This window comes from Pempheris klunzingeri, chromosome 7 (assembly GCF_042242105.1).
Source record: "Pempheris klunzingeri isolate RE-2024b chromosome 7, fPemKlu1.hap1, whole genome shotgun sequence".
NCBI lineage: Eukaryota > Metazoa > Chordata > Actinopteri > Acropomatiformes > Pempheridae > Pempheris > Pempheris klunzingeri.
In genome coordinates, this window is record NC_092018.1 from 23,462,437 (window position 1) to 23,486,484 (window position 24,048).

The following is a 24,048-nucleotide window of genomic DNA, read 5'->3' on the forward strand; positions in this document are numbered from 1 at the left end:
ACTATGTTTCTTTCAAAATGTTTGATCTACCACTAACTATATCAGTAGATTGGCTTTATGTAGGCATCTCCAGGGTCAGATACATCACTGTAAATCTGATGATTTGTACAGTATGGCGTGGTTACTACTGTATGGAAAGCACTACATAGCAACTAGCATGCCCCAACAAAATAAAAGCGGAGGAAGGTTGTGTGTTGGTAGAGGAGAGAACACAATAGTAGCAATAAATACACAGATAATGCGTCAAATCCGTGAGTCTTTGATGAAAAGGACCATTTTGTTCCATTACAAGTAGTGGAAGTAGTGGAAGATTTGTCCCAGTATAATTTTAAAGAAATTTTCATTTAGAACCTATAATCTCATCCAGTCATCTAAACTAACTGACATACAATAAGAAATAAACATCCCACAATATACAGGAGACAACATTCAACACGAATGCAACGTCTTCCAATAAACTTTGATCAAAATCAGCACACTCAACACATGATGGTGTGATTCAAAACACAGTTTGGTTTATAACAGCAACTGAATGGTACACAAGACCCAGTGTATATTTAGTATGTTATGCTGTGGGGGGTGGGGTGGGTAGAATAGAGGGAAGGAAACGTCAGAGCTGGGGGTGGGAGGGCACTACAGGAGCTTTTTAACTGGTCTGCTGGTCTTTCTCCAAATCTTTCAGGATTTTCAGAAGGCGAGATGGGGTGAAGATTTCAGTTGATCCTGAAAGACACAAGACGATGTATGATCACTTTATGGCCACTTTAAAGGGAAGTGCTGCACGTCCACGATAAAAACCCGTCGATATTTGAAGGAATGCCTCGCGTTTTGCACTTTGTTTATATATATATATATATATATATAAATAAGAAATCTATAGGCCATGTAAAAGGTTTCCAATAAAACAGGTGGAGCCAGATTTTGGAATTACTTCAGCAGAGCAGCGACAGCAAAGGGATCCATTACTTTTTGCTTCAGGCCATAGTTCTCTTGCATTGTTCTGGTGTTTTTTTTTTTTTAACTGATTAGAAGACCACATTATTTGCTGTGCCCTGCTCAGCTGAGAGCAAGCTGATCAAATCTCGGACAACGGCTTGCTTGCAGCACATTCGCTCTGCTCGGCATTAATCTTTGCATCTGCGCTCCGACGGAAACAACAATGCAATGGAGGTTATATGGTCCACTGTCTCTGTGTGTGTATCTCATTGTACCATATAGCAAACCCCAAGAAAGCAGATTAAAATAAATTTGGTGGAAGATTATGCCTTAGGTAAAGAAAGTGATAGAGCTGATAGTACTAAATGATTGTGTTACCATGCTTTAGAAATTACCACCTCAAAAATATTGCAAACTCTGATCCCAACACGACTGTCAAATGGCCTATAGTTGCAGCAGGTTGTTTAACCCACATACATTCCCACGCATGCTCCTATGTATGGATAAGTGAGAGAAACATTACCAACATAATTGCATAGCATAATTGTTTGTTTATGGTGTAACAACATAAGTGGTCCTGGCAGAGTAATGACAGTCAAGACCAAATGGTTCATTATTGTGACCTGGCTGGTCAGCTATCAAGATGATAATAAAACCCTGAATGTACACACAACTTTATATATAATGACTGGAAGATTCAGCTCTTTACCAACAAGCTGGCAGTGAGACCTTTTAACAAAGTTTTTCGTCAACTAGCTTGGCATTAAGAGACTAAGTTACAGCGACATTTCTCCCTGTAGGGACCTAGTTGCGAAAGGAATAAAGGTGCTTAAGATTTGTTTTGGAGAAGAGGACTGGAGATGAAAAGGAGACAAACAGGGAAACAAATCACAACGATGGCCCTGGATGGAATAAAAAGGAAGGTGAAGTACAGCACAGCACAACAGGTCAGGCAGGAAGATGACTGAAGGGAAAAAGAAACTGAGCTACCAAGGTTAAAATCAGATTGCTTTTGTATTGAACTGTGCGGAAGATAATATAAAGTAGAGACAAAGATCAGAGGTAAATCACTGGCTGTAGTGCTGCCGCCATTACATTAGATTATTTCACACTATACTTTGGCTGATACTGTGGGAAGCTAGCGTTATTGGGCCACTCAGTAATAAAATGTTCTCAGTGGTTTTCATCACATGCATAGATGGATTACTGAACAATCGTATTTGCTATAGATTCATATATTATTTTAACCTATTTTGCCTAACGTCTATGAATCTGCTCCACAAAACTACCATAGATACTACAGCTATTTCAGATTATTTAACTTTAGTTTTCTGTGTTACGAGTTGCAGACCACAGGTATATGCAGTTTTAGCGTGAATCAGTAGAGCCAGTAACAGGTATGTCATCACCAGAGCAATCTAACAATGACACGAACATATTCCTTCGAAATGTGGGTAGGAAACACAAGGGTCAGTCACTTCACAGACAATACAGCAGCGTTTGAGTGTCAGTGGAAATCATTGACAACAAACACCGCAGGGATCAGTGGTTCAAAGGTACGACACTGGGCACGTGGTTTGACACGGGGGATTCACAAATCACATCGTGACTTGTGTATTTACTTCCAAACGTCTTTTTATTCTGCAGGCGGCTCCTCTGTGCCCTCTGGTGGGGCACTGGGGTCCAGGAAGTCTGGATGCTGTAGTTCCTTTAGGTATTTAGGGGGGGTGAGAATGTGCGTGGAACCTACAAAAGACAAACGCCTGAAAGCTCAGCAAGGTCTGAATCCTGGATGAAAGCTTGTTCATTACGTAAGGTACACATTGGAGTGGAAAAAGATTCACAAAGTCTTATTGAAAATATACAAAATGCTGCCAAATAAGCCTGAGAGGTCAGTAGGGCTAAAGGCCTGATGAAATCTGAACTGCAGAGAATTCTGCAGAATCACTTGTTTTCTCCTCCGTCCTGTACCTGACACTGCATCCGTTCCCTGAGAGTCACAATAATATATCAGCTCTCACATCATAATGTGATTCATGCCATTTCATAGTCAAGCTCTGCTGAATCAGCTCCACACGGAGCATAGATATAAGACTTCCAAACAGACACATCAGCAAGATCCAAACATTCTGGAGAATTTATCTGGCTTACATCCACTTATAACAGGATAAGTCATACTCCACAACACATGCTATTGTTAACGCTCTATAAGAAATATGTAATGCATTCTAGAGCGCAGTTAAATAATCGTGTTAGACAGTTCAGCCTGGAGTAGGTATTAGCTTTTGGATAAAAAGTAGATATGATTTCACCAGCTGAAACCCTTGAACTACACTACAGACACTACTACTACACTGAGAATGTAAGAAAATGTTGGTAGCAGTATCATTAACATCATCCCATCAACTTTGAAATTTAGTTTTAGAAGGGTAGGAATAACCGCCTGGGCCAAACTCTGTTAATTGTATATTCTGTTTAATTGAAAATGACTAAATATAAATGGGCACTTGTTCTTTCCGTCCACTGAACTCACCGATCATGGCTTCCCACTTGCCATTGGCCTGGGTGACCTCATACACGCAGCGCATCTCACTGTACGTCATCCCTCCGATGATAAAGACGATGATCCTGGGCCCTGTCTTCATCTCTGTGGGGCCCCTGTTCTTGTGCCAGTTACCATAGCGAGCACTGCAAGATGTGAAACAAGGAAATAGAGCACTTACTGTGAAAAGCTGTTTTTTCAAGTACAGGCAGACAGTCTTTGAGTCAATATTGTAAGACTGGAATTTTAAATAAAAATGAGGTTTTACAGTTCAAACAATAACATTGGGTCCAGTTAACACTGTATTTATTTTTCTGATTTTGAAGCCATTTATTGAAGTATATAATGTGATAGTAGTATGTGTAGCAACGTGCATTAAAAGACTACATACCTTGATGGAGCACTGGCTTTGGAAGACACTTGTCGCTGGGAAATGTATGGATACTGCTTGGGGTCCAGTTTGTCTTCGATGGCGTCCTGTGGGAAGACATTTAGGTTACTGGGGTTGGCACCAGAAACAAACCCATGTTATGGTTGTCATCCAAAATTCTATTAACATTAGAGGGGGGAAGCGGGGAATCATTAACTCGCTATGCTCTTTGATAATTTCGGGTGTCGTTCCAGGCTGCATTTGAACCACCACTAAATCATAGGATGCGGCTCATAGACAGAGACATTCCCCAGGAAAAAGAGAATAACGGCACCTACCACTAACTGTCATTACAACTGCACATTTGATAAGCTCTTGTTGGGTGTTGCTCTCCTGATGGCTTTAATCATGTTGGCTCCTAAATAGGCCTATATGTTAGCATGTTTCTGTCCATCAGATTATTAAATATCCCCAATATTAGCATATAGTCACACTGCATACTACGAGGTAGTAGCACATGAAAAGTACCTCAATTAGATCCTTGACGAGAGGAGTCCACCTGGAGAGCTGGTAGGTCTGCTCACTGACTCGTTCCTTACGATCGGGCTTCTTGGCTTTCTTGACAGTGCCCTATGAAGAATCAACACCGATCATCATGTGTTTTCACATTTCACACGCAGCAGATCAACTCACAAAGACAGTTAGTGATGAGATTATTATCATTATCATTATCATTATTATTATTCAATTTAACAACTGAAACAAAGACAAACAGATGAAGAAAGCTGAGTGGTGTTTTTCGATTAGAAATGGGCACAATATGGAAAAGAACACCACAAAATTGATAGTTAAATGGGTAGTTGGAGTTTTTGAATAGGCATTGTATGAGGTACAACCGTAGTGGTCAATGCGCCCCTCTGAATGAGAGTTCACCTTGGGCACTAAAATATTAAAGACTGCTAGTGATGCTTTAACATTACACTATTGTTTTGACAGATTTGATTGATGAGTCTGGTGATATTTGATATTATCTTGTTAACAAATCCCATTGAAACCAACAATACATGTATCCTACTAACAAGTATGTGGTTTTAGTCTTTTCCTAAAATATAAAAATACAGAATGACACCATCCTTATCCTCTCAGGCCAAACTTTGTCATGTGTTATCTGTACATAATCTGTACCTGAGGAATCTTGAACACATTTTCCATTTGGAACAGCAACTTCAAGAACCACTCTTCTATATAATGCATGGTAGGACGCAGGAAGGAACAAAACCTTCAGAAGTGAAATACGGTTCATGATGAGACACTGAGGTTCTGGGGCAAGACAGCTCACCTCCGAGACAATGGGAACACCCATGTGGGCCATGTTGGAAATGATATCACTGTCCTCTGGTGGGATGTTGGCATGCTGAAGGAGCTTACACAGGTTCTCCTCAGTCACACCTGACACACACACAGACACATGCAACACAGATTTTCAGTCCACACAGCACACCCATGCATGCAAGCATGCTCGTTTACAGATCTGGTATAATGTGCACACACACAAGAAAACTTTGAATGTATTAGGACTGGTACACAGTATGAATGCATATACATATATATAGATCCCACCAAAACAGTTTTGCTTTTTACATCATTCTGGAAGGATTTTCCCTCCTTCCAGATTATTAGTTGGGGAAACTTTAACAAAGAGTTCCACTTGGGGGAAACAAGTGGAACAGGACAGTGGATATCTGACCGTTCTTAAGGAAGATGTAGAGCAGGATGATGCGGATCTTGTCAAAAACACTGACGTTGGCGTCCAGTAGAATGGGTACAATGAGTCTCATGGGATCCTTGATCTTCTCTCCCTCTGCATCTATGCCCATTGCCAGATCCTTGAAAGCAATGGAAAACAGAAGAGGCGCTACATTAACAATACAAGGAATCAGTAGTTTCTGTGTAGAAATCAGTCAGGTTCAGACACGGTGATGTTACTGTTTGTTAAAATGGGGATTGTGTCAGATTGGGAGGATTATAATTCTTGCCGTGACTTGGCAAAGAGACGTGACAGAATACACATTAGACCCCGATCAATAAGAGCTTGTGGTCTTTCACAACCTGCGTGATGCCAGTGGGAAGACTTCCCAGAACAAGAATGCAAACAAACAATGGCGTCTGAAACGATGTGTATGATGCTGACAGTCTTGAGTCTGGAAAAGCCTGGGGTGTGACCTTCCTCTGACAGACTTCCACCTTGATGCAACATCAACATCATTCCTCTTCGCTTCGCCGTGTTTACAGTTGTTTGCTCTGTGCTAATATTGGTCAGTTTCACACATGTAGTGTCGGCTGCATCCACTAAGATACACTATTGATTTTCGATTCTGTCAGATTGGGCTATTCTAAGGCAGATGTTGTGTTGTCTCAACCCAGCATTAATGTTAGAGGACACATGTGTTAGAGGATGTATGTATAATACCTCCAGAAGGGTCAGCAGGAAGTTAACAAACCCTTCCACATAAACTCTCAACACTGACTTGAACTTAATTCATCTTTTTCAAGAAAAGTTCTATACAGAAGGACAGGCCGATGGATAAACTGTTGGTTAGTGAGTCTCGGGCAATTTCTGGAACGTTTTTTTCTGTGAGTGTATTTATGGGCATATATTTGACATCAGCGATAACCTATAGACGTATAAAAGATGTTCAACTGAATCTAAAAATATGAGCATCATGTCTATGTGTGTCACAGGCACTGCTGCTGCTGCAGCTGCTGACTAATTAGCTGAATAATTAGCTTCTTGTCGTTTTTAGAACACCACCAAGCACCTGTCCCTTTCATCTCACATATTGTCTTTGCCTTGTGTTTGCCTTGTGTTTCCTTCCAGTTTCAAAACCTTTATATCAGGCTAACCACCGATTCCAAGTCTGTGCTTGACTTGCAGACCAGCCTTGTAGACGGAAAGCAAAAGAAAGCAAACAAGCACATTTCCCACACCAGTCATGCATAAATGTTGCCTATGTTGGGATGCCACTTTGAGGTGTTGCATAGTCTAGAGACAGGCATCTGTGTTGGGTACCTGTTCTACACGACAGAGCTTATCCACAGTGCCCTGGTACCGGTTCATACAGTCCTCAGCCAGGTGGAGATGGGTTGAATACTGAGGTCAAATGAGGTCAGAGAGAGAGAGAGAGAGAGAGAGAGAGAGAGAGAGAGAGAGAGAGAGAGATACTGTTAGTGAGTTTGACATAGAGAAAAAATGTTTTTCGGGGTTCATATATATTCCTTGGGAAATCTGCAAAAATATAGTTGACAGCTTCTAGGTCCAGTTTTTCTGAACCTCTGTGCCCAAATTATTCACACCAGTTCAGTATCACGTGTCATAGGCCGTATCATTTTATTTTCCAACCTCACATAGCTGCACATGTGTAAATTTTACCAAAATGTAAATCTCGCAGCCCAACCTGTAACTTGGTCTGTCTAACTCACTGAGCGGTGCACCAGCTCTGCACTGAGAAAGGCTGGCCGGTTTAATTCCCACATGAAGTGATGCAGCCGTTCATGAGACTTTGTAAAACATTTAGTAAAACTTGTGAATGCAGTAATATCACATACTGTAACTGTGTATATGTACAGTAACGTGTCAGCTCCTACCTTGCTGAGCTCTTTCTGATACTGAGGCATCTTCTTCAGCATCTGAGCCAGTTCCTTCATGGTGGTCTGAAAGACGCAGATGAATGACATATGTTAGTGATAGTGGGAGTGATGATTTACTTTAGTTTAATATCTTCAGTGGTGGTGGTGAAAATACCACATTATACTTTGATTCATTTTGAGGCACCTCCATTTCATGCTGTTTTTACTTCCATTTCTCTCATTACAGAAGCAGGCATGGTACTTTTTACTCTGACAGGCAGTTACATTATTCAATATCGATATCTTATATTCAGAACATTAACATAAATGACGTAGAGATATGTTGTGTTAGCATGATGAATGTAAGTTCAATATTCATTCTCTTTAGGCTCAGTTTGTGGTCTTCACCAGCTCCTTCACAAACATCTGGCTCTGTGTCCACCAGCTAGTCTCTAACTAATACCCACTGTTTTCAGCAGCTGCGCAATGTGGCTGAACATGATGCTGCATGTAAAATGTAGCTGCAGTTTTACTTTTAAAACAATGAGCTGAAAGTCACTATAAAGCTCTGTTCATCACTACCAGAGACACAGTAACATTGTCACAGTGTTGTCACGTTGTCATTTGATACAACGTTATGACAATGTAGGTGTTAATACCTTTAAGTATATTTTACTTTTACTTTTACGGGACTTCTGCATAATACTGTAGCTCTCCTTTTCCCTCTGTGTGACTGTGTGAAGGACAGCTGGAAGCAGAAACACACAAACAGATCCTGAAACCGGAGCAGAGTGATACAGTGTGTCCTCTACCTTCTCTCCGGTGTTCATCTTTTTGCTGGCAGAGAATTCTTTCAGAGAGCGAGTCACAGCCCTGTGCAGATGCGAGACGAGAGGACAAGGAAAGTCAGGAAACTTGAGTTGATGAATGAAAATCGAGAAGGTTCTCTGTATGCAGATTCCACAGAGGAATAGAGCTGCAGGTTTGTGGTAGAGCTAGTTGCTCCTTGCTGTGAATATGTGTGTGTGTGTGAGTAGAATGTCAAATCCACTCACGTTGACACCTCAGCGATGTGTTTGTGTCTCAGAGTCAGCCACAGGTCGTCATCCTCATCCAGCACTACCTCCTTCAGTCTCGTCTCTCCCATCCCACTGGTCTCGAAACTGAGAGGGCAAGAGAGGTTTACAGATAGCATGCATCTATCTAAGAGAAATACGCCGGAGGGAATTGAATGCTTTTTGTTGTATTTAGCCCCGAGGGGAGTATCTTTCAGCGGTGTGTTTACCTGTAGACGTCATTCTGTATGCCCAGCAGGTCGTAGGCCATGGCCTGCAGCGTGAGCTCATGCAACACAGGTGACACGGGATCAAAGCCTCGATCCAGAATGAGCAGCTGCGTGCGAGACTTGTCTGGACCCTGGAGGCATCAGGACAGACTAAAAAACACTGTACACATGGTGGAGGACGGACAGGCGGACAGGTCTGATCGGCATTCAGTACTGCTAAATTACACCGAATCCAGTGTGATCGTTTTGCTGATGATAGACTTTGGGTATCCACACTTCTTCCTGTCTGCTACAGTTGTTGAATGAAAACATAACATCTCATAAATTTAAGTTATTAAGAACAAAGAAAACTAGAGTATATAATTGCAGCATATGAGATTTATTAACTGTTTTACTACAGTCATTCAGAGTTGAGTATTTATGTTTAGAATACCTCCATCAGGAGTGGATTAATATAATCTGCTTGTTGGACCAGATTGTGCCTAGTTGATTTTGCTCATAAATGACGTACACTGTGACATTTCAAAGTGTATTCTTTGTTAGTCATTTTAGAACTAGGACAAACCCTATTATCTGAAATTCTCTGGCATGGTGAGCTTTCAATGATTCATATGGATCTCTTCATCAGTAATTTAGTCATTTGGCTCCCCCTTCCTTACCTCTCCCATGGTGGGGTCATCAGCCTTGTAGCCATCCAGCTTCTCCTGAAGCATCTGGGCCAGGACGGCACAGTCTTTGTACTCCCTGAACCAACACACATACAGAGAATCATACAAAAACAGCTTTTCAACCGGAAAATGCCGATGATACGTCTACTGACCATCATTTTCCTCAAGAGTGCCTGTATTGAGTAGAACAACAAGGTCAAATGCAACAACCCAGAGTAATTCCAACAAATATTCTAATACTGCTATTCTTAAGTGCCTATGCTTATTTTAAGGGTTCTTTCAACAATCTCTTCCTTTCTGAGCATGATGTTTTTGGAACCTTTCCAGACCAAAAAGGTTGCTGTGGTTCAAGCCTACAGTAACATCTTATGATACCGCTGTAAGAAGATAAGCTGTCATTGGATTAAATAAGGATCATGCAAATACTGTCACAGTTAGGAATGTAATGATATATCAGATTTTGCGATATTGCAATGGGCAATATCAGTGAAACTGTGAGGACTGTGGAATCTACATTATGTATTACATGTGTGCGCACATACAGAACAGAGCTTTACTCAGAATGTTTTGTCAGCGCACCAGTTGTTGAAAATGGACAATGGTCAGTGTCATGTTCTGACATTGTTCAGCTGGGGTCAAGTATGTCTGTGGAAACACCTCAAACACAATGGCATCACCCAACTGTGTTGAAAAGCAGAACGGAACTTCAAATTCACACTGTGCCAGAGCAATAACTAATGCTTTCAAAGTGTTTATCACTGCAACCATACTCAGTCGTAGAGGATACAGGATTCAAGCATATGGTCAAAGAGTACCACAACAGTGTGCATTCCGTGTGGAGTTTGCATGTTCTCCAAAGACATGCAGGTTAGGTTAACTGGTGACTCTAAATTGCCTGTGGTGTAAATGTGAGTGTTGGCCCTCTGGTTGACTAGCGACCAGTCCAGGGTGTACCGCGCCTCTTGCCCAATGTTAGTTGGGGTTGGCTCCAGCCCCCTCACAGCCTTTAGGGATATAGACAATGGATGGATGTGCTTTAGTCTGTTGTACCTGCCCAGTATACATGCGCAAGGTGCAGTTGTTCAGAATGTTATTAACGTTTCAGAGGCTGCTTATGATGGAGCATTACTGACGTTTATGGCGTGCTTTGTTTAGTTGTTCTTCTTTTACTGTCATGATACATTTTGTATTGGGACTTTTCATCATGGTAACATCATACTGTGATCACAATCCTATGAGTAGTCACTTTTTACCAACCGTTAATAAAACACCTCCTACACTTCACTCCACTCCACTACACTTCCTGTAGGTGTTTTACATTCAAGGGCTATGCCTGGAACTGACTGCTGGAAGAATTATAATTCAGAACATCTGCACAAAGTGTTCAGTTGCATTGAAAGCAGCTTACCAGCCATCCAAAAAATGACAACATAGAAGCCACTGGAAATAAGGTTAGAATGAAAAAAGTATTTCTGTCTAAGGAGAAATTCAAGTGGTGACTATGGCATGGCTCTGGATTTATACTGATGCTATTTGTGCTGTAGAATCACACATTATACTGAATCAAGAAATTGGTAAGCATGGAAGATGTTGCGAGTTCGCATTAACTAGGTAACAGAAATGAAGGACCGTCTTTAAAAATGGCCAGTTCAAATTAAAGATCTGGTTCATTTTGGACTTGAAGTTCATAAAGCCACTCTTACAAACAGCCAGGGTGTTAATGTCCTGTTAGATTCCTCCTTTCCGTCTGGACAAGACAAGGCAGAGAAACCAAAAACAAGCAAAACTAAAATTAGGTATGATGACAATCTTATATAATTACACCCAAAATCGGCAACTAGTACAGACAATGAAAATGTGTGCTTTGGAATCAACCCCTGCAAAAATATAAATGGAATATTCCCAAACACACATTAATACGACCGGAGATCTAGGCGGGTAAAACATGATGACTGGAGGCCTCTATCCCATTGATGCTAATATATTAAGGTATTCAAATAAAAGTCTCACCCTCTGTATCGGACTCCAGGATACTCTTTGAGAGTAGCACAGAGGGTGGCAATCTGCTCAGCACAACGCTCCAGCATGTTATTCTTCACATCAGCCTTGAAGGGGCTGTATAAGTCCTGAAAGGCATCCAGTTTATCCAGGGAGAAGACCTGGACACAAAGCACATGACAGAGAGACAACATGAGCTCCAATCACAACTTCATTCCTGCCCACGTTTAAAGCGATAAAAAGGTGTCTTTGTAGGAACCTGCATTGACCCTTTAACCTGGATTGCAATCAAGGACGGATTTATTTGAATTACAGGTATGAATTAATAAACGTATAACCCTAATATACTTTTATGTTCTATACGACGATCTAAACAACATCTCAACGTTTTTTAGACATGACGATAATTCTTGAAGAGCACCCAGAGATAAAAACACAGTGTGCTACTCAGAAAAATTGAGGGCTAACTGACTTGAAACAATGTTTTGGCAGTGGCCTTATTATTTTAAAGTTTTTATGGTCTTGAAAGTTGGAGTAAATTGATGAAGGCCCTGGGTTTTGTTACATCTATTGGAAATGATTTTTGTTGCCTCAGTGTACATACATTTGTTTTAACTTGGTGTGTTGTGTTCTATTCCACAGGAAAGCTCTATTTGTTAAGCTCTCAGCTGCTCCCAGTGTAGGCTGCTGTGGTTTAAGTTGTGTGCTCTTAGAGAGAGACTGGAATATGTTGCACATGTTGCTCGCCAAAAGGCTAAATAGTTGTCAATTCATGATACTGTCTCATCTCTTCATTCTAATAGTGGACATTAGTGCTGTCAACATTAATGTTAATTTTGTCATACATTTGAAATACACATAAACATATCAACTTAATTTATGCATCTCAAGCTCCGCTGCTGTCAATCTAAACCCCACAATTCATTTTCCAGTTTCTGAGTATATTTCCTTGAGTATATTTATGATAAAGGCCGTAGCTCCTTTGAAATTTACAACAATTTTATTTTCTGTTATTTCTGTCAACTTTATCACTGACCCATGTGGAACCTTGTCTGCTGTGCATCTCTGTTACTGTCTGCGTGTCTGTGACGTGGATGTGGCTCTACGTTCAGCCTAAATGTGAAACCTGCATAGTCTGTGGACTATGATGACTGTGGAATAAGAGAGAGTAGACAGAACTGCAGCCCTGTAGACCTTCCAGTCGTTATATTCCTTATGCTGTGATGGTATCATGTTTTTAGTGTATATAAGAAATGATTGCCTTCTAAGCTAATATTTGATTCTGACAGTTTTGAAATTCAATTGACACTTATATAGGTCTGGCTTTGTTTTGATTACCAGCTGTTCAGAGTTGCTGTTTTACAATAATATATGCATCTAAATATACTTGTTAATTCAACATTATTCCATGATTTTACATTTAAGTATTATAATAAGCTTCAGTCTAAAGAAAAAATGCGTTCACAATTAATCACAGAAAACTGAGTGATTCACTGAGTGATAAGGAAAAGATCATGGTTTGGGTTAAAATAATGACTCTAATACAAATATAGATGGTAGGGTCCATTAGACACAACATATACCCATTCCAACATATTCCTGTATGTAAATAGCAATATTGGTTGTTCCTCCCTGGGTGCAAATATTGTTGGCTACTGACGCCTGGGTGTAAATAAAATCTGCCTTAATTATTTGGGCTAGAAAAAGGTGAAAGGTAAAATAATAGATTAAATATTTGGCCACCAGACTCTTGTGTCTCAAAGTCTTGGCACTGGCACTCAAAAGCTGAAACTAATTAAGCGCTTTTCCACACCCTCACACACAAACCCTCATATTCATGCATCCATCTGTTACTGACTCCATCACATGATAACAATCCCTGCGCTTTCTCTTGTCACACATCTTATCTGTGCTTCCATTGGCTGCATAGTATGAGCAGGGGTTCCGTCAGCCAATGAGGTAAAGGGATGAGTGGAAGACAGGGAGGTAGGGCTAGTACTATATCGTCCCTCCCACTCAGGATTAAAACTACAGCACAACAGCAAAGGATTGAAGGCTAAAGCTGATCCAAAACACTGTGAGCCTGGTCCCCTTCCACACTGTTCCCCCTTCAGATGACGAACTGTTTTAATAACACAGAGCGAGGTGGGGAGAGGATAAATCTTCTTTCATCTGAGTACTCTTTTTCTACAGCACATGCAGGACACCTACTGTTTCCCCACCTTTAGCTCTATTCTGCTGATGAATACTTTCAATGATGTCAACATTTTTTAAGTTGACAGGAATCATGTTGATCACACAGATATCCACAAATGATGACTGCAGAATAGTTCAGGTGTGGTTAAGACTGGGCGACTAAAACTCCTGTTAAAGCCGTTGTAATCAATATGGTCGTGTACACATGTAGCTTATAGTCAAGCCTGTATGTAATGGTGATGAGCCTATATGGTATTATCACTCAACTCGACAGTTCCCCTCAGCTCTGTAGAACTTCTCAGTGTCCCTCAGCTCACTGTTTTGGTTTCTCTCAGCTCTCACAATTTACAGATGCAGACAGCTGAAAAGCTCAGATGAACCCACTGTACACTTCCTGCTCCATACCACGCAGCAGACAGACAAAGTTAGAGATTAGCTGGTGGACACGGTGGAGCATTTAGTAAGTAATAGTCTGGCACGTTAGAAAAGACAAACTACAAGCCCAGGAGGTGTCATTTCAAAAACAAATTTAATGATACGAGCTCTCACAACCACTCCCACTCACACTCACACCTAAGGGCAATTTAGAGTCACCAATTAACCTGCGTGTAATACACCTCCATATGTCAGAGTCTTGTGCTTGTGGCTTGTTTGCAATGTGGTTTGATCAGTTATGCTAAGATAAAGTGAGTGCACCTAGTATAGGTCAGATATAGGTCATGGTTGAAGCAGGAAGTCTGTTGTTCACCTTTATTTCCTTTTTCACAGGTTTGTCCAACCTGAAGGTTTGTTTCTAACTGGTCTCACTGTTCTTGCTCCTTACCTTTTTTTTTTTAATAATATCACAGTGTTCCCTGATCGAAGCTATAAACTTGCTGAGTACAGTGTTATTTTTACTTATAGGTATGATGGCCTAAATTATAAAAATAAGACTCGAATTGTATGAAACTGGAATTGTCCTTTAATACCTATCTATCATGGCTCTCTAGATGGATAGCAAAGTACAAACCAGCTTCTCTAAGTAGGTAGAGACAAGAGACAGTTACTGCAGAACAATTATGAAATCATATTACATGTCAACTGTGAAATCCCACAGGATTCAAATAATGCAATGAGAATTCCCTGCAAACCTCATCCAAAGCAATAAGAGAGGCAGGTTTCTTTGTAGGTTTTACACACAATTGACAGAAATCCAACCAAAACTCATCCATCAGATGATTGTGAGCGACCGCCACGGTCTAATCCCAGTCTAGACAATGTCTTACCTGAGATTCATAGGGCAGAAAGGCGATGTGGATCTCAGTCAAGGCCTTCATGGATTTGGAGGCTCGGGATTTGGTCAACAGTCCAAACAACGAGTCTGGGATGGCTGCCGAGATTCACAGAAAAACACAGTGACTGACTGTTAGATGGAAGAATGTCAACATAATATCAATCTTTAATATTGTTCCTATCAAATATTTTAATGAGACTCTAACAATTGGTCGAGAACATAAGGTTGCTCTCTTCACGGGGAGCCAGCGTTACACAAAAGGGACAGTAAAAAGCTGCAGAGTGCTTTTGGTATGGAAACTCTCAGGACAGAAAAAAGTAGATTGGTGAAAAAAGAAAACTGAGAAACGTTTGCGTTCTCTCACAAAACTTTTTCCTTGAAGGCACTTCCAAGTCTGTTTGGCAACCGCAACAACGGTGCGCACACACCAATGGGAGAGAAGCCACCCACCCCTGAGTTTCTCAGGAGACCGCAAATGTATATTTCTTCACCATCACCAATCTTAGGGGCAAATATATACCTTGAAAAACTACGAGGAAGAATTTTACAACTCTGGAAAGTTATCATGGCGTTAATGATGCCCCAATGATTGCCAGCTAGTATAAATAGTATAATATAGTACAGCAAAGTATAGAAAAAATTATTGTAGGGACAAGACATCAATATGAGGATATATCTTCACCTTTATTCTGTGATGCATCCATACATGTAAGTCAAGTATCAGTGATTTTTTTATCAAACGTTGTACCCTGACATTTTCTAGCATTTTGCCCATTGACCAGTACCTTACAAGAATGTCATTACCTCATGAAAGTGAACTAGTGTGATTTAAAGGAAGTAGCCTTAACACATACAGTAGGACACAGCAGAGAAGAGAGTGGCAGAGCCACTTCGTACAAGTCAAAATTCTGCAAACACTTCAGTTTCTACGACATAAATGGAACAAACACAATTGACAAATTCATAGTGTGCAAAACGTGTCAAGCTCAACTAAAATATGGAGCAAATACAATGAATATGCACAGCCACATCATCTGACATCACCCTGAACCTTCAGAGAAAGTCAGGAAATCAGCCAATTACACCTTACAGTGTCACTGAAATCTTCTGTGTCCGGACCCTGGATGGATGATGTGAAATGCCTTGTCGGCAATATTTCACCAAGAGGGCCATACCAGCACTGTATGCAGAGACAAGCGCAACGGCGGAAGGCTGCAATTAATAGCCTGAAGTATGTCTACTCCATACACTCTCCCTCTCTCTCTTTCTCTGTCTCGATGTCTCTCTCTCTCTGTCACTTACTGATACACACACCAACAGACACACACACACACACACACAAGCATCTCTGGGTGGAACAGACCCTTGTGAATTTCAAAGGAGAAAATGTCTGTGTTGGCGTGGAATGGATTGACTCACTGTCAGTGAAGAAGACGTGAGCTCCGCGGTACTTGGGAGTCTGCGGGTCTCTGAAATCGTCGATCAGAGCTTCAACCGACTGAGACAGCAGAGAACAAAGTTTTAGTTTTAGAACTGTGAATCTGAAAGGGAATGACAGTTTGGACAAGACTTTGCTCTGAGCGAAAGGAAGTGGAGACAAATACTGAACAAAAACCAAGTGTGTTTCCAACTTTATCAAAACAGGAGAAGAACAATCATTGAGTAAGTACTCAGATGACAATGAAGTTTTTGAACAAAACTGCAAAAGACTGTAGGACACATAAAGCCAATGAGACATCAGTGAGAGGCTTTATCTGTTGTAATATAGAATTCTAAACGGCGTGTACAGGAGCTGCATCATTACCTCATCTGAGGGTGTGATCAGATAGATGGCCTCCATGCTGGGCAGAGGCTCACGCCGCTTAGTTATGTCTTCTACAACTGGAAAGTGTGAGCAAAAAGTAACAATCAATACTCATCCATCAGCTTGATTAGACTGCATCCATGCTCTCCGACTTGTAGCTTGTAGGGATGTCACTGTTCTCGGATTAGTCAGCTTCTAATTCTTTCGTACGGTTTGTAAGGTCATTTCTTGAAACATTAATGAATGCTGGAAGGCTGCAATCATTTTTTCTGTCAAATGTCACATCAAGTTTGTAAATATTCTTTTGGTGAGATTATTCACTCAGCTAAAGTGATTCACTGTTCTAGCAAAGCTTATTCAGCCCATGTCTTCCACCATTATTACTCTGTTGTTGCATGAATATGCAGACATTTTTCAACTGAAAGAAATCTAGAAATGAATGATCCTCGTGGTTGTAGGTGTTAATAGACCATTTTAACTGAACTGACTTAAATGTACTGACACTAAAGTTAATTAGACTGACTTCAAGAGTCCTGGGTGCTTGTACTTACTGGTGATCCCCTCTGACATGATGTCTGTCATCTTACAGCAGGAGGAAATCATCCTCATACTCAGTTTGTCCACCACCAGCACCTATAACACAACATGAGGATTTTATTTTGACATCATCAGTGATTGTATTCACATTCAGTATCAAGATCACAGGGGGGTGATGCCCGAAGTGATCAGAATAACAGGACCATTACCTTCCATTTTCCTTTCTCTCTTGCCTTCTTGATGACATTATTCATTATCTCTGTAAAGAAATAAAAAATGCAAACAGTTAACATAAATCTGGACTGAACCTTTTCATTTTCAGAGTCACATTTGATATAATAGCAAAAGCATCCTGTATGTATGAAAATTTGATATTAGGCTTGATTGTAGTGATCTTAGCTAAAGCCAATTTGGATGTGATGGCATAGTACTTTGTAATCATTCATTTGTCTATCTAATTCTAATCCTGTTTTCTTGCTGAATTCTCAGCATAACAGCAGCGTCCATAGCATCCAGCTGTTTGGGTCAGTGGTACAGTCAGCACAATTACAGGCTGAAACTGATTACCTGAGTAGCCATGACTGCTTCTGCAATTTCATAACCGAGTCATTTTAAAAATGATGCCCACTGAATTGGGGAAGTGGCCAAAGTCTCATGTGCAGATATCCCAAAACCAAGACAGTTGAAACTAGCGTGACCCCTGAGTGCCGGCGCCGCCGGGGTCCTGAAGAGGCTGACAGCGGCGAGACAGGGAAAGAACAAATCATGTGCATATTGCAGAGGCTAAAACGCCGTCCACGTTGTCAACAGATGGTGTTAGCTAGTGTTTCCATCTAGCAGTTCATTTTCACTCAGACCACTCCAGATTCTTTTTGTGAAATATATCTGCACTCTCCCGTATTGACACATGGTGTCATCTCTGTCCAGAGCTGCTGACTAACAGCCTCTCGTAGAGTTCGTGCTGCTCACAAAGCCATTCATGGACATGCATGTGCTCAAGAGTGAGTGTAACTTAATTCCCTGCAGGTCATCGTTACTACTCTGTATCTTTCCATAGCAAATAGTTGTTTAATGCTATACTAATGCTCTACATCTCCTATAGCCTATCCCATACCCTTTAATCATTAATTATCTGATAATGAACAAGCCTCTGTCTTTTTGTACCAGCTGTTCCACACAGATGCACACATACAGTTCATTGGTATAGTGTCTGCAGCCCATCCAGCAAAGGATAAATGCCCTGTGTAATAAACACATGTAAGACTACTACATTTTTAGTCATCCAAAAATGAGCCAGTAGTATTTGCACATAGTAACTCAACTACTGCTGCTTGTTTTTCAGGGAGGAAGGGTCATTATGACGTTAACATTAGCACAGAAGAGGTTCAGATTTTGCTATCACTGCTGTTCAAGTATGTTTAAATGAGCACTTTGGGGCTGCTAAGAAGCAGCTCAATGCTCATATAACGTTAAGACCAGTCAACTGGTTTGACAGCACAGTTTTGTGGTGACTTGCTTGACATTACTGTATCAAAAATGCATCACAACTAATTTGTGGGTAGAAAAAACATCACTGAAAGTTGGGCCCTGGTTTCCATATTTAAAGGCTTCCTGACTTCTGTAATAATCATTGTGTATTCAAGAGTTCATTGGTAATTATCAAATTGTTGTAACATATTTGAAATACAACATTACAGCAGACAGTAATGAGGGACTGCTGAGACAAACATTTCAGACAACCATGGTATAGCAGTATTAGGAGTAGTAGTAGTAGTAGTAGTAGTAGTAGTAAAATGTTGTTAATAATCAGGCTCAGGCTTTATAACTGCTTTAGAGGAGAGGAGGAGGAGATCATACCACACCACACGTTTCTTTATACCTTCCTTCCTTAGGACGAAAACCCAGACAAGAGGAAAACTGGGGAAAAAATTACTCTGCAATCTAGTTAAATTATCACCAAAATACTATAAAAACTCAAAGTCATGTTGTGCACTGGGCTGCGTTAAATAATGATTTGCAGCACACTACGACATGATGCACATCAGAGGGGATTTAGAAGTGAGCATATGCAATACTGACTAAAAAATAAGTAGGTATACAACAATTAAATGCATATACCCTGCACTACACCACTGAATGTCTGAGTAAGCAAATCTCCATATCACATTTCCTTTTGATTGATGAAATCATGCTGTCAGCAGCATTATTACAGGGAGTTCTCAGTTTATGTGTTTAAGTGGCCTTTCTCATAGTTTTCACAGTATTGGCTCTGTTGCGTCAATGGAAATGGACCTTGCCGGATCTCGCGCAGGCCGCTGCTGCATCTAGCGCTTTTGATTCTGATGCTGGTTGTTGTAATGTCCATTTTAGAAGAGCCGAATTAACCCAAAGAGATCCGAGGAAAAAATTATCTGTGGCCGACTACTGAGCTCCCATGCATCAGGATCAGCTTCATTGTCCACGCATGCGGAGACATGCAAGGATCTGATTTTTGCAATTAGTTTGTGGAAACTTGTTTGTGAAAACACTTGAATGCTGAGCTCTCGACATGATAACCTTGAGGACAATAACTTCACATACTGCTCACACATGCAAAAAGATAACACGGGCACACAATCTCATGACCCCCTGATTGTGCAAATCCTTTTTCCGTGAGCAGCAGGGAAACAGAGGGACAGAGGCAAAACATGATCCCTCAAGAGGGAACCGGCTCATCACAGCAGCAAAATAATACCATATAAACTGTAATCACTAATGGAGGGTTGAACTTATTAGAGACAGAATAACAGGGAGATGAGAAAGTTCCTGCTGATATCTGTAAAACAGAATCCAGCATTTTACAACATGTTGCCGCTTGTGATGATGAACAGCGTCCCAGTTTCCCTCGGTGGGGGTTTAAGCGTCTGTCCAGTCTGTCCGAGTGAACATGAAGGGACTCAGTGCTGGGAGGGACAGGCCCGCTGCAATCACTGCCTCTAATCTGCTCCCAATCCTCTTACCCCATCCACCGCTCCCCACCGCTATTTCTGGGCTGTTTCTGTGTCAGCGGACGTGACATCACAGGGCCGCAGGATCACTTGCTCACACACACACACACACACACAAATAAATACACAAACAAGCACGCATCCCACAAAGAAGTCAACATGTTCTGTTTCCACAGAGGGCCAGAGTGGCATTTCGCTTGAAGAGCTGCTCCTAAGGTGTCATAAGCACATTATCATGACTTTGGGGGCCACGTGATAATAATGAGCCAACTTTGTGGTTAATGACAATCATTTTGAATGGCATAACCGGAGATAATGTCTCTTTAATGTTTCTCATAGACTTAAGGAAAGGTCTATAAGATTCCTATGAAGGACGATCAAGTATTTCAAATCCTTCGCACTCAGTCAGCCAGATCCTGCTGACTGAGGAAAGCTAGTAATGACGGTAAATGCTGTATACATCTGTGAATGGTCCCGTTTATCCAATTATTCAACAGGATTAAGTGGAAGAGTCCATGAAAGAATGGGAGGCCACCTGACAAGCAGCTTTTGCAGGCTGGATAAACATCAATAGGCTGCTACAGCTACGGCAGATAGATCCATCTAATCCTGGTTTGATATTATATTTCATCACCATAACTATATGGAGGAGCAGCTCCTCTTCTTTGGCAAACACAATGTCTGGATGACATTCTGTAGGAAAGCAGACATGATGGCAGAGGTGATCATATCATCCGTTGAGACATCAGCTACAACACTGTCTGATTTACCCTAGCCTCTCTCCAACTCTGCCACAAGTATTGCTGTAGCGTGCTGTATGAGAAACCTGTCTTCACAGAATAAAAATAAAAATACTATAATAACTACCCAATAGCTTGAAAAACTATGCCAAGTACATATTTGCATTATGTCTGATACGGACAGATTCATGCGGAAATATCGGTCTGTTAGTCTGCTAGTAAACATTTTGCACATTAATTCTATAAAAATGATGCCTCACTCTTCTTACAACATATATTTGCAAATACCTTGCATGTGAACTTAAGACACAGGGTTCATATCATCAGTGATACTGTGGCAATTCAGAGGCCTGGAACCTTTTCGGCCTGTGTTCAGACCAACATGTGAGGCCAATAGTGTGTTTTTAGGGATAGTTCAAAGGCATAACTAAGGCTTCAACAGCCATATCTCTCCGTCAGTGTACGTCATAATACTCATAAAGTTCCACCTTGTGTGACCCTGACATTGATCAGGTTCACCAGTATAGTTTAGTTCTCTTACTTTTTTCATAAGAACAAAGGCGGATTCTTTGTTGGTGACTGGATGCTGCAGATGATCTTACAGAGCACGTTCATACGGGCTGCACTGAAACCTGCATACAGGTTTTTACAGCGTCCATATGTGATCATCAAACTGTTAAATGAGAATTCTATTTTTTTAACCTGGGCCATATTCTACCTCATCTGGGTTCAAAATTACTGGTTGACACAAAAAGTTCTGGAATTGGTCCAGTAGGTCGCCTCAGCAGGCAAATGGTGTCAATTTTTCGCGCCCAATCAAAGTACATCCACTAACAGTTCTTGTTTTTGCCACTATCAGGCTCAGATTGTTACCCACATTGTCAGACAACATTACAGAAAGCATCTCTACAGAGAGCGACCTGTAAGGCCCTTTTTGTTTAACCAGAAACACTGACAAAAGCAATACTTTTTGCCTTAGGGAACACAAGAGTTACTGGTCTACTACTGCCTTAATCAGTTAGTTTATTTGTGTTTGAGTAACTCTCTTGTTCTGCAAAGTAAAATCATTGTTTTTGTTAATGGATTCTGGTACTTTTGAAGCCAGCAACGTAACGGCTTTACCAAAAAGGATCTTAATCTTTAACAAAAAGGTCTATCTCTTTGTGGATATTTTCCATAAGGTTATCACATGATTAGACAAAGCTAAAACAAGCACTCTGTGGACATACTTCTTTTGGGCACAGTTGCCCCAAAGGATTACACTGACACTATTGTAGCCTCTGTGCTGCTGCCGACTAAGGCGATCTAAGGGACCAATCCCCAAACAAAATCATTTTGAATCCAAAATATAAATCAAAATAGGGCCCAGGTTTATGGACCCATGGATATCCTCTTTAATATTTGTGGTATTTTATTAAGCTCCATGCAGGGACATAGGCATACTCCTAATAGCATGTGACAGACTGACTACCCTCAAAGACATTAACTGAAACCTTCGCCAGCAAATGTATCCAAAAAAAACTCCACGTTAACTCAAGCTAACAAAACATATTCATCAAATTATTTATTGTGACTTGATTGATAATGACGTGTCTTGTCTTCACATTATCTCACTTGTTTGAGTGCATATTAATTTGAAGTTTTGTGAAGCTTCATCTTTTCAAGTATCTTTTTCAGCTGAAGGACGCCTGCAGCGAGGCTGGATTACCAACTTTGTTTTAATTCATACTCAACCGTAAGACTAAATAGCACTGCATTAGCCAAAGCCAAGTGAGTCTGTTCCCTTGACAGCATCTCTGACAGCTGACAGGTGATACTTGACATGTACTGTTTGTTTAAATAGCTTTGGTTAAAAACTATCAAATGCACCTTTTTTCAATGGTTTAATATTCCATAATTAATAAGAACAAGTTGTGAGTTGCCAAGTTGTAAAAAATCCCTTTGACCAAACTGTCCTCTAGAAGAGAGCGCCAACATTTAGAGCTGTGTTATTACTAAATAGAAAGAATACACACATGAACTAAGTCAGTTTGAAGGAGACAGAAACACAAATCATAAAGTGAATATTTTCACTTTATGAATATGCAAATCACTGTAACTTTACTCAAGTAATAATAATGTGACGACTAATAATGTTTTGAGAAAAAATACTTGTATATCAATAAAGGGACCAAATCAATGCTGAGACGAAAATGGAAAACTGTGGGAATTAATGCAAACGCCCTTTCACACTGGTGGAATGGTCTGTCTTGTTTCAAGACATTGCAATGCCTTTGAAGCAAAATCGTGAATAAAGTTGATGGGAGTTTCTTTTCTTTTTTTTCCCCAGTAGTCCCCATTTTTGTCTGGTGAGAGCTTCGAGGTTGGAGTGAGACCAAACAGCATCCGCGCGTTCTGCGCAGCATGTCTTCATTAGAACGAGCACTAGGTTTAATAAAGGGCTGAGTACCGGTGAAGATACACAGCTGACAGCAGTGACAAAGCCTTGTTTAGTCGTTACTGAGGCAGTCACACTCGAACCTTTCCTCCTGCGCCTCTCCTCCTCCTCTGACGATAATGTCAAAGCACTTAATCCGCACAGACAAAGATTAACGGGGCAGGATTTACACCAAACCAGGACTCTGATATTTCAGACAAACCAATAATGGGTCAATCAACGATGGGAACTTCCATCAGAGTGTAAGAGAAGACCACCGAACGACTTCACATTAGTTTAATTCATCTCACTGATGGTAAAAAAAATCTGATGAGATATCCATTTGGAGAGGCGCGTGTCTCGGATGCGTCCGTGCGTCCTGTGCGCACCGAACTTCCCGCAATAAAAACAAGCAGCCGCAATGTCCTTTATTTCCTTCAATAACCCCAAAAGTTGTATAACTCATGATGCATATCTCTCATTTAAAGGTTTGGTAATGTTATCCCTTCACGCCTTCACACTCAACACGCTAAAGGAGGCTAAAAACCTCTAAATCAGCTGTGGATGACATGTGACCGTGTCAGAGTAACAGAAGTAAAATCATTCTTAAGAGCAGAATAAACACTTCTTACTTTCTCCAACAATGGCCTTTAGTCCAAGTGGTGCCAT

The 24,048-nt window shown here is 40.8% G+C and overlaps 1 protein-coding gene across 1 annotated transcript; it reads right to left on the minus strand.

Annotated features, from left to right (window-relative positions):
- Nucleotides 1-2,572: 2,572 nt before the first annotated feature.
- stxbp1b (syntaxin binding protein 1b) lies at nucleotides 2,573-24,048 on the minus strand. The gene is made up of 19 exons (XM_070833800.1): nucleotides 24,012-24,048; nucleotides 17,446-17,495; nucleotides 17,251-17,332; nucleotides 16,700-16,776; nucleotides 16,315-16,393; nucleotides 14,888-14,991; nucleotides 11,439-11,587; nucleotides 9,420-9,504; nucleotides 8,761-8,891; nucleotides 8,531-8,638; nucleotides 8,288-8,348; nucleotides 7,494-7,559; nucleotides 6,919-6,999; nucleotides 5,596-5,734; nucleotides 5,188-5,297; nucleotides 4,377-4,478; nucleotides 3,870-3,955; nucleotides 3,470-3,624; nucleotides 2,573-2,682 (listed from the first exon to the last, which is right to left on the minus strand). Exons 1-19 carry the CDS (start codon nucleotides 24,046-24,048, stop codon nucleotides 2,573-2,575), a joined length of 1,812 nt encoding a protein of 603 aa, XP_070689901.1.

Bases quoted from the DNA above. Each gene is read 5' to 3' on its own strand.
- stxbp1b (XM_070833800.1), bottom strand. From the start codon at position 24,048: ATGGCACCACTTGGACTAAAGGCCATTGTTGGAGAAA. The intron at 16,394-16,699 runs GTAATGATGCAG...CTGCTGTCTCAG, and splicing joins TGATCACACCCTCAGATGAG to TCGGTTGAAGCTCTGATCGA. The intron at 9,505-11,438 runs GTGAGACTTTTA...GTGTTGGTTCAG, and splicing joins CCTGGAGTCCGATACAGAGG to GGAGTACAAAGACTGTGCCG.